Here is a 12,500-nt window from a genome sequence, read left to right on the forward strand (position 1 = left end):
GTAGCCCCTGTTCACCTAGCAGTGAGTAGGTACGGGATGTAAATCGAGGAGTCGTGACCTTGTTGTCCGGGTGTGTGGTGTGTGCCTGGTCTCAGGCCTATCCGAAGATCGGAAATAATGAGCTCTTAGCTCGTTCCGTAGGGTAACGTCTGGCTGTCTCGTCAGAGACTCTCTCTCTCTCTCTCTCTCTCTCTCTCTCTCTCTCTCTCTCTCTCTCTCTCTCTCTCTCTCTCTCTCATACGCTTTGGGTATGTAAATATACGTAAGTACACTGACTCACTGAGCGAGAATGAACAAAGGTACTCAGTAAGTTTGGAAACCAATTGTCTTGAGTCTCAATTGGTTTGGGAACCAGTTGTCTTGGGTGTCAACTGTCTTGGGTCTTAACTGACTTGGTGATCAACCGTCTAGGGCGTGGCCGGAAGGAGGGGTTAGCCAGGCCACAGGTGTCCCCTCTTCCCCCACCCCCTTCAACCCGAACAAGGGGGATTAGGACCTTGCCCCGCCAGCAACAACGCCCACACCGGAGGCCCAGCCCCGGTCCCGACATCGGGGTCAAGACGCCTCATGGCCCCGAGCGATCCCCTCCACGGTGCGTCCGTCTCTCTCAGCGAGGAGACAAGAGTGGTGATGAACGCCCTCCTGGCGCGCATCGTGCAGCTGCTGGCGAACCTCCTCGCCAGCCCCGGCAGCGTCCCCGCCAGGAAGGAGGAGCTGGAAGCGCTCCTCCGCCTGGAGACCGTCTCAGCTATCTCCGAGTGCGGCTTTCAGCCCCCACAAACCCCGAGGGACCCTTTCCCGGGCGCCCTCCACCCACGATGGAGAGTAGCAGCACTGAAGACGCCGCCAACACCAGACAGCCTCAAGGCCCCCGAAGCTCTGAGTCCTGCAGTGGAACGTGCAGGGGCTGCGACCCAAGAAGCACCAGGTGCTGCAGGCCGTCTTCGAGGAGAACCTGGACGTGATGCTCCTACAGGAGACTCTAACTCCAGCCGCCTTTGAGGGCTACACCCTTCACTCACTCCCCGCTGCAGACGGCACCCGCGGCTGTGCGGTGCTGGTGAGGAGCGCTATACCTCACAGCCGAGTCGTCGCCCCAGTGCATTGCGGCGACGGCGTGGAGGTGCTGGCGTTGGAGATGTACGTGGGAAGCCTTCGGCTGCTGGTGTACAACATCTACAGGAGCCAGAGGCACCAGCTGGAGGCCGGTGAGCTGCTCACCCTCGCCGCCCACACAAGCCTCCTGGTGGGGGGTGACTTCAACGTCCATCACCCCGTGCTCCACTCCCTGTCCCGAGCCAACGAGGCGGGACGGCACCTGGCCGTCCTGCTCGAGGACCTCCCTCACGTCCGCCTCCTAAACACAGGGGAAGCCACCCACAACTGGGGGGATAGGCTCGACCTCACCCTGGTGTCAAGGGACCTGGTGGCCGGCGCCGCTTGGCGGGTTCACCCCACCCTCACTAGCGACCACTTCGCCACCCTCACCACGCTCCCAGTCGCCCCACACGCGCCGCCCCGCCCGCCCCCGCGTTGAAACATCAGGAAGGCAGACTGGCCCAAGTTTCAGGCCTCTCTCAACGAGTGGTGGGCCGCCTACCAGTCCCCGGCCGACCTGCACCAGCAAGAGAGGGACCTGACGGAGGCCATACAGCGGGCGACCGACGCTACCATTCCTCGTGGCCGGAGCCGCCGTCATCGGCCTGACTGGTGGTTCTACAACGAGGAGGTGCAGGAACGCAACCACCGCGTCAACGTCCACAGGAAGCTATACAAGAGGCTCCCCAACCCTACCAACTTGAGACTCTTGCAGGACGTGGTGGCACGCGCGTGGGAGGTGTCCCTGAAGGCGAAGGAGGCCAAGTTGCTGGAGTGGTGCTCCACTTTTAGCCAACACACGTCCCTTGGCCAGTTGTGGAGGAGCGTTAGGACGGCTTCCGGAGCAGCCCCGCCCAGCCCGGCAGCCCACCCCTCCACCCCCAACAGGAGGCAGAGAGACTCGTCACTGTGTTCACCGCACGAGGCTCCAGCGACCAGCTTCCCCCCAGCACACGCCGCCTCCAAAACCATCTCCAGCCCCGCCAGGACTACGCCATCAGGGTGGCAGTGGAGGAGCGGACGACACCGACAGGGCCTTCATGCAGCAGGAGCTGGACCGAGCGAAAAGGCGTGGCCGCGACACAGCAGCGGGGGCGGACGGCGTGCTGTATGTACTCCATGCTGGCCCACGTCGGGCCAGCCGAGGACGCCGCCCTGCTGGCCGTGATCAACGCGTCGTGGGCGGCGGGCCGCCTGCCACCCGCGTGGAAGGAGACCGACATCCAGCCCATCCCAAAGCCGAGGGAACCCACCAAGCTCAGGCCCACCTCTCTCCTCAGCTGCACGGCCAAAACGGCGGAGAGAATGGTCCTGGCCCGACTACGGTGGCGGGTGGGGCCACTCCATCCACACGTGTTCGGCTACACACGCGGCGTGAGCACGGCAGACAGCATCCTCACCTTGCTGACACAGGCCAACCACCGCCCCACCGTCGTCGTCTTCCTCGACCTCGAGAAGGCTTTCGAGCTGGCCAACCCTCGAGCTGTGCACGCCTCACTCGTGCAGAAGGGGTGCGAGGTAGGCTGCTGGCCTGGCTCCGGGACTACCTGCAGCAGCGCCGCGCCAGAGTCAAGTTTCAGGACCTCAAGTCGAGCTCCCAGGAGTTCGAGAACGGGACTCCGCAGGGCAGCATCCTCAGCCCCTTCCTCTTCAACCTGCTGATGGAGCAGCTGGTGGCCCTGCCCTTCCAAGACGGCACCGTCCTCCTGAGCTACGCCGATGACCTCGCCCTCGTGGTCACCGGAAGGGGCAACAAGCTCAGGAGGACGCAGCAGGCGCTCGACCTCATCAGCGAGAAGTGCGAGGAGCTGGGGCTCAAGATCTCGGCAGAGAAGTCTCGGGCCATGATGGTGAAAGCTGCTGACCCGGCCTGGCAGCTGCGCGTCCAGGGAGTCGAGCTGACGTGGACCGACTCCTACCAGTATCTCGGGGTGTGGGTGGACAAGCGGCTGTCCTTCACAGCCCACGCCGCCTACCTGAGGGAGAGGACGCAGGCAAGGCTCAACGTGATGCGGGCCATGACGCGACCCACGGCCGGGGCCACTTTCTCCGTCCTGCGCCTGTACTACGTGCAAGCCGTCCGCTCGCTGGTTGACTACAGCGCCCCCGTCCTCGTGGCGCTCTCTCCCAACCAGCAGGAGCGGTTCGAGGTGGTGCAGAACACCGCCATGAGGACCATGCTAGGGGCACCGAGATGGTCTGGCGCCTGCGTCATGCAGAGCGAGACCTGTTTGGTGCCCCTCTCCGTCAGGGTACAGCAGGTCATGGCCTGCCGCGTGGCCCGGGTCCTTCACCGCGATGCGGAGGGCGTGGCCCAGAGGAGACTGCGGCTGGCCCTGGTGCAGGATGACGAGCTCCTCCGCCGCAACTCGTGGTTGCTGCGGGTACAGCTCGCTGTCCGCAGCATCGTCCGCATCAAGGGCTGGCCGTGGCCACAGGCGGACCTCCCTGCCCCCACTTTCCGTGCCCCGCCCCCGTGGGAGATCCCCGCCGCAGACTTCACCGCCACGTATCTCCCCGCCAGCAAGTCCGCGTGCACCACCGCCGAGCTGCGCCAGCACGCCCTCATGGCCATGGCCCGGGTCTCCGAGCCAGGCTGTGTGACGTACTACACCGACGGCTCGGTTGACCCGGACAGCGGAAGGACGGGCGCCGCCGCCATCACCGGAGGGACCGAGCTGGGAGTGCAGACCCCAGACCACTGCTCCACCCTGCAGACCGAGCTGGTGGCCATCCAGCTGGCCCTGGAGCACGCCCACCACCGTCAGGAGCCCACCGTGGTGCTGCACACCGACTCCAAGTCGGGACTGCAGGCCCTCCAGTAGCCGCAGCCCAGCGACAACGTGGGCCTCGTCACCGCCATCCTGGGCAGCCTCCAGAGCCTCGCCGCGCAGGGGCGGCAGGTGAGGCTCAACTGGATCCCCAGCCATGTGGGGGTGCGAGGCAACGAGGCTGCCGACGCGGCCGCAAAGAGAGCAGCGGAGAGCCCCCGGGTGACCAGGCCCTTGCCCCCCAGTCTGCGGCAGGTGAAGGCGCGAGACAGGCGCACCGCCATCGAGACGACGCGCCAGACACACCGGCAGCTGGAGCCAAGGAAGAGCCAGGCGGCATGGTACGCCGCCGCCACCGATTACCAGCCCCTCGACGCCTCCCTGCAGCGGCCCAGAGCGGACGGCGTGCTGCTGCAGCGCGTCAGGCTGGGTTTCTGCACGAAAGAAGAGCTCTATGACGGCTTCGAGGGGCAGGAGTGCGAGCACTGCGGGAGGCAGAGTCGCCGCCCGCTGCTACACTATCTCCTGTCTTGCCCCGCCACAGCCGCCCTCAGACCACCGCCGCCACTACCCATCCAGCCTGCAGCCGGCAGCCTCCTCAGCAGACGTGAAGTCAGGGCGGCCTATCTCATCCGCCACACGCCCAGGGAGGCGATGCTATAGGTGCTCAGGGCGGCACGTCCTCCCCGCTGACCTGGCCTGACCTACCAGCGCCGCTCTCCACCACAACACGAAGGCGGCGGCACCACAGCTCGCTGCACCCACCGTGACCACACAACACTACAACCCCCACCGGCGGGCTGATGCCCGCTTTGTATACCATTTGTATATGTAATGTATATAAATTTATACAATAAACCTATAAACAACAACAACGCCAATAAAAAAAATTAAGGAAGATATTATCTCTGTTGCTTTCCTTTAAGTGAAACCATAGCGTTTAGCTCTCTATAGCTAGGTTTGGGCTAGCAGGCAAATGAGATACCCCATCCGAAGGCCCTTAATGGACTGATCACAGCAGGAGCTTTTGGTTCTGTTTAGGCAAATGAAGGACTGGGGTACCTCACAGGGTGGTAACGCTATGCGCCATGCACCATACACTGCCAGGACGTGGGGGTCCTTTTGGAGTGAGAGGGCTCACTTCATGACAGTGGCTGGTACGTGGTGTGTGGCGGGTCATTGCTCATGAGCAGTGTGAGGCGCGGCAAGATTGCATCGTCACTGCCCTCACACCCACGAGATTGCTGTGCAGATAATTACATCATAATGGCGTATAAGTATCACTACGCCCGCAACGTTATCGCGAAATTCCATCGTTCTTGTATAGATTTAAATCGGACTGTTATCGTGGAAAGTGGCGTCGTTATCTTTGAAACTCGTGTCGTTATCGAGGAAACTTGCATCGTTACCGTGAAAAACCGCATCGTTATCTTGGAAAATGGCGTTGTTATCGTGGAAACTCGTGGAAAATAGCATCGTTATCGTGGAAACTCGTGCAAAATAGTATCGTTATCGTGGAAGCTCGTGGAAAATAGCATTATTATCGTGGAAACTCGTGGAAATGCGTATCGTTACAGTGGAAACTCGCATCGCTCTCGTGGAAACTTGCGGAAAATCGCATTGTTATCATAGAAACTCGCATCGTTATTTCCGTCACGCCCATCGTAATCGTTGTTATTTATTTATTTAAATTCGTGTTCATTATTTCGGCTTACTTAGTACATAACTTGTGTGATGTAATATATCCAGCAGTACAAGTCCTCTGTGACAAAAAGTCCAGCAAAGCTTGATACTTTTTCTAATGCATAGCTATTATGTAATTTCAGGAGATGAAGTAGCCACAGACTTTTCCACATCAATGTGAGACAGTGTTACAATTTCTTTAATTTCCACATTTCATTTGAAAGACGCACTGAGAACCTTTCCGTTGGCGATGTAATGTAGTTGTAAGAGTATTTGTACGCAAGTATTGCCTCTGCCTGTAAGTAGGAACGTTTCACTGCCTTTTTGTTTCATAACTGTTGATGTGTTTATTATTACTGTGATCACTATTATCTTTATTAATCAAATTTTTGATAAGTGCATGTATATGTAGAATATTCTATTTAGGCTACAATGAATAAATGAAACCCTGAGATCGCATACCAGAGTCGTATATCACGTTGACTGTGTAGATCACATACCAAAGTAGCACCCTTCAGTCTTGCCAATAAATAGGTAATTACCATATCTTTGATGGTCCTCGAGAGCGTCTTCATACTGTATATCGGGTGTTTCCCGCGTGCGGCAGGGTATTTCTTAATAAATTTACTAGTTTTCTTAGTGAAATATCTAGGAAAACAGAGATATCATCAGTTTCCTCACAAAATATTATGAATTTTTTTTTAACAAAATATGGAAGAAAACAGCGGTATCCGAAGTTTTCTGACTATATGAGTTTTTAGTAATATAATCAAGAAAACTCATATATTTTCAGCTTTCTAACTAAATTCATAACTATTATGTCTTCCATCATTGAGAGACAGTGATGCTCTAACAATATGACAAGGAGATACCGAAGCGGATGTTGGGAGAAATAGCCTGCTGCAGAAACCGCATAATTATGCAGTCACCGTAGATGTGTAGGTGCCATGCGGCTGCCATGCAGTATGTGTCGGACCGGCGAAAATTGTTAGTGTGAAAGGAGCCTATGAGTCTTCACAGATATTCACGGACAATCTTCTGAAAGAGGCTAATTTCTGTGGCTCCATTACCAAGTCCACATTACTGCTAAAGTTGTGGATCGACAATATTCATATTCTATAATATCTTGTTTACCTTCGTCTTCCAAACGAAAAAGGAAAAAAATTCATCGTTTCTTTTCAAAAGTAAGATAATTTTTGTCATTGATAACCCAGTCAGGAAGGTTGTTTAATTTCTTACAATTAAACAACCCTATAAGGGTAGCTATATACTTACTGACATCATTTCCTATTTCACTACTATTATTAAATTACTATTATTTATTGAGTATAAGTACAAGATACACATTCATAAATATATTCATAATTACATATATACATGAACATACAAATAATCAAAGCTATTACGGTATACCAACCCGTTGTCGTCGGTGGCGTGGCGAGACGAGTTGCTCACCATCCTCTGTGCAGCTGGCAGCTGCAGCTGTAGTGGGTAAATACATTAGAGAGGCGGAGGTGCCACCTCGCGGTAGGTGAGAAGGCCTTGGCCTTCATGCAAGCTGGATGGGTGGTGGCAGTGCTATCGGAGGAAAGTGGTAGCCAGACAGGACAGAAGGTAGTGCAATAGTGGGCGCACTCCTGACCCTTGAAGCCGTCATACAGCTCTTCCCTGGTGCAGTATCCCAGCCTTACACGCTGCAGCAGCAAGCCGTCTGCCCAAGACTGCTGCTGGAAGTCGTCGGAGCGGATGATATAGGCGGTGGCGGTGGTGGCGTACCATGCCACCTGCTTTCTTATTCCCTCCTGTAGTTGATGTGACTGGTGAGCGTGGTTGCAGCATACCTTGTTCCTGCCTTCATCTGCCGCAGGCCGAGTCACCCGGGGACCCATCGCGGCTCTTCTGGCGGCGTCATTAGCAGCCTCATTGCCCGCTACTCAAACATGTATAGGTATCCATGCAGTTAAGCCTCCTCCGCCGCCCCTGTGCGGCGAGACTCTAGTCTAGAGGCTATCCAAGATGGCGGAGACGACCCCGACATCGTCACCGGGATGCGGCTGCTGGAGGACCAGCAGCCCGGTCATGGAGTCAGTGTGAATTAAGCACCACGTCGGCCGGCCTCCTAGCGATGGTGGACGTGCTCCAGGAATAACTGGATGGCAACCAACTTGGTCTGCAGGTTGGAGGTCGGGAGTGCTTACGACCAACTTGATCCTGATGGTGATGGCCACATTACCCGTCCCACCTCTGTCCTGGTCAACCAAGCCTTCTGTGAAGTAGACAGCAGCATTGTCAGGGTCGGCTACCCGAGCTATGGTCATGAGGGCGTGCTGCCGCAGTTCCATGGTAGTGCAGTGTGTCTTTCCGGCAAGCAGCTGCGTGGCGAAGACTGCTGCAGGGAGCTCCCACAGGGACGGAGGGCGGAATTGTGGGCGGGGAGGTCCGGCCGTGGCCATGGAGGGTTGGTTGCCAGTGTGGGTAGTAGCTAAAGTGATCTATAGTAGCCACGGGCGTCAGTGTCCTGGGTCAGCGCCAGCCACAGTCTCCTCTGCATTGCGCTACCGGTGTCACGTAGCATCACCCCGGCCACTATATATAGACTGGTCTCACTTTGCATGAAACATGCGCTGGTCCATCTCAGTGTCTCCAGCATGGTCCTTATGGTGATGTTTTGTAGCGCCTCGAGCCACCCTTGCTGGCAGGAGGAGAACGCCATGAGGACAGGGGGGCGCTGTAGTCCACCGGAGAGCGTACAGCTTGCACGCTCAGGACGGTGGCGTCTTATTTTACAATCATATTTTTCAAATCTTTATGTTGCCTTTAGTTTCACTGTGGCCTCGATGTCTTTGACCAGCAATCGACCTGATTAGTATATACTATAACCGTTATCACTACGGCTGTGCACAATAATCTAGACATGTCCAAGCCAAGATGTTCAAATGTTCTTATGAGGCCCATTATTCTAAGAAGTTTGTTAACTTTCTCAGCAGATGTTCTGCAAAAGTTCAATTTATCATCAATGATCACCCTACATCTTTTTCCTTACTTGTTTCTGCAGTTGGTTGTCTGCGTCACATCTGTTGTCAGATGCAACACATTGGCATTACTCACCTCTCTTATACGATTCCTGGTGAAAGTTTGGGGTACAAGAGTGAAAACATTCTTAAACTTTCTTAGATGGGTACGTCTCCATATTCTTCATTAGTAAGATGAAGAGAAAATGGATGAGGGATAAATGTTGTAGAAGGTATAGGCATGCTATGAGTACATTCAGAAGACCAGAGTAATCATGTAAATAACATAACTGATGATACATTATTGCATGCTGTGAAGTGTAAAAGAAAAATAAATAAAGAATAATTAAAGACAGTCTGTTGAAAAAAAAGAAAAATAGGGGGAGGGAGTTGATGAGAAGAAAAGTCTTTGATTCTCCCCTGTTCAATAAGACCGTTTGAGTGGAACTTTCTTATATTAGAAATTATACTCCAAAACGACAGGTGAAGAGGAAAACTTAGCAAGAAGCATCCATAAACAAGATCAATAGTTCCATGAATTGCTAGTGAAATTATGGCTACTAACCCTTAGATTATTACATTCTAGAAAGAATATCTGTGTTTCTATTTTCAGTCACTAACGTCAGTTAACTAACATGAGTAACGAGAATTAGCTAATTTGAAACGTTCTTAAACTTAACAAGCACTCCATTCAGACTTGAACACACATGTCGGTCAGCTTCCACATCCAGACTCAGGAATTTCGTCTCTATTTCATTTTTCATTTTGGTGCGGCTACATTTTGGTAAAAACACATAAAGTAACTCTTTAAATTTAAATGAAGTAAAAAAATAAACACTTTCTGTAATTATTTTTAAGAAAACGAGTGAGGCTTTGGTTGCGTTCTGTAGGTTTTGTTTCCCTTGGTTAGGCCTAAACTTCCAGTCAGTGAGTGTCCTCTGTTTTATTCCCATTGATTAGATTTGTGTTTAGTGTCTCATTATAAAGAGTAGATGGATATTATTGATGACTATGAAAAGAGAGGGAATAGGGTAAGCGTAATATAGGTACATATGTGGAAGAAAAGAGAAGAACAGTTGAACAAGGAACAAGCCAAGGTTTTTGTGCACTTGACTGGCTGCCTAGGAATGCAACTCTTTTCAACTATTGCATCAGGCAGCACACCTTATGCGTTACAACACCACCACTGTTCACGTGTGTTGCGGAGTGTGTGTACACATGAGTTAATCATGTGACAAAGCATCGCTGTTATCAGGGCCTGGGAATATCATAATGCTCATACCCACTTATAAGGTTGTGTGTGCTTCGGTAGACGCGTACACAGCTATTGCCGTCTCTTCAGAGTTGACATCATGCTGTGTGTGCGGTTGCTGTTGCTTGTGGCAGTTGTGGGGACTGACGAAGTGCAGTACACAGGCGCGGTGCTGGAACATGAGCCCTACAGTAGTTGGGAGGCTGGAGGAACTGCCATCTTGCAAGAAAATGCTCGTATCTTCCTAGAGCACGCTGCCCTCGCCAAACAGCAGGTGAGGCGGTATAAGCGAACACAATATTAAAATAGAATTGAATACCTGGACATTTTCAATACTGTTATGATAGAATGTCATTATTTTACTGCTTGAAGCAAACTTTGAATTTGCATATAAGTCTTTTCGCAGACACAAAACAGTAAAGTTAGAAAAAAATGAGTCTCAAACGAAAATTTGTAAACGTAATCTCTCGTATAATTAGGGATTTGCAATGTGTATACTTTGTGCCTAGCATTTAAGCGGTTAGAACCGCGTGATTAGAATGTGTGCCGCGAGTTATTGATATATGCGCCACTCTTGACTGCTTGATTAGTTAAATGACTGATTATCAAATCGCCATTAATGGGATAATAGGTCACCGGTAGCTGTAGCACCAGTTTCGTGGAACTATTCAAAACATCCGCTGGTTGCTGGCCCTTGGGGGACGTGTTGATTTTGTATATTTAACAATAGCTCATAATATATATATATATATATATATATATATATATATATATATATATATATATATATATATATATATATATATATATATATATATATATATATATATATATATATATATATATATATATATATATATATATATATATATATATATATATATATATATATATATATATATATATATATATATATATATATATATATATATATATATATATATATATATATATATATATATATATATATATATATATATATATATATATATATATATATATATATATATATATATATATATATATATATATATATATATATATATATATATATATATATATATATATATATATATATATATATATATATATATATATATATATATATATATATATATATATATATATATATATATATATATATATATATATATATATATATATATATATATATATATATATATATATATATATATATATATATATATATATATATATATATATATATATATATATATATATATATATATATATATATATATATATATATATATATATATATATATATATATATATATATATATATATATATATATATATATATATATATATATATATATATATATATATATATATATATATATATATATATATATATATATATATATATATATATATATATATATATATATATATATATATATATATATATATATATATATATATATATATATATATATATATATATATATATATATATATATATATATATATATATATATATATATATATATATATATATATATATATATATATATATATATATATATATATATATATATATATATATATATATATATATATATATATATATATATATATATATATATATATATATATATATATATATATATATATATATATATATATATATATATATATATATATATATATATATATATATATATATATATATATATATATATATATATATATATATATATATATATATATATATATATATATATATATATATATATATATATATATATATATATATATATATATATATATATATATATATATATATATATATATATATATATATATATATATATATATATATATATATATATATATATATATATATATATATATATATATATATATATATATATATATATATATATATATATATATATATATATATATATATATATATATATATATATATATATATATATATATATATATATATATATATATATATATATATATATATATATATATATATATATATATATATATATATATATATATATATATATATATATATATATATATATATATATATATATATATATATATATATATATATATATATATATATATATATATATATATATATATATATATATATATATATATATATATATATATATATATATATATATATATATATATATATATATATATATATATATATATATATATATATATATATATATATATATATATATATATATATATATATATATATATATATATATATATATATATATATATGTTACGCAAAATGTAGATAATTGCCAAATGTGTACATTTTGCGAGAAAGTTGCAAAATGTACACATTTGGAAATTGCGCTTGCCAAATGTAGATAATTATCCACATATGGCAAAATTTTGCCATTTAAAAAAAAAAAAGCAACGGCATTTTGCCGATTGTACACAATAGGCAGAATGAAACAAGAATCAGAGAGAATTAGTATTTATTGTTCAAACTAAAATTAGTATTTAATAGTATTTATTGTTCAAACTAAAAGGGATTGGCACTACTTTAACACTTAAATATTGCTACAAGAACGACCAGGATGGCAACGAGAGTTACATTTTAACAGCTCAAACTGCTCTTTAAAGTCCGACATGCCACTGGAACAAAAAAAAATTCTGTTAACATTTGGCAAA

General features: G+C 45.7%; 1 protein-coding gene across 1 annotated transcript in view; it reads left to right on the forward strand.

Moving 5' to 3' along the window:
• The first annotated feature begins 9,794 nt into the window (after positions 1-9,794).
• The window catches only part of LOC123518658 (biotinidase-like), a 7,257-nt gene continuing 4,551 nt past the window's right edge, over positions 9,795-12,500 (forward strand). The window contains exon 1 of the mRNA XM_045279596.1: positions 9,795-10,089. Coding sequence (XP_045135531.1) covers positions 9,916-10,089 — 174 coding nt within the window. The 5' untranslated portion in view covers positions 9,795-9,915. The remainder of the gene's footprint in view (positions 10,090-12,500) is intronic.

This window comes from Portunus trituberculatus, chromosome 44, assembly GCF_017591435.1.
Source record: "Portunus trituberculatus isolate SZX2019 chromosome 44, ASM1759143v1, whole genome shotgun sequence".
Classification (NCBI taxonomy): domain Eukaryota; kingdom Metazoa; phylum Arthropoda; class Malacostraca; order Decapoda; family Portunidae; genus Portunus; species Portunus trituberculatus.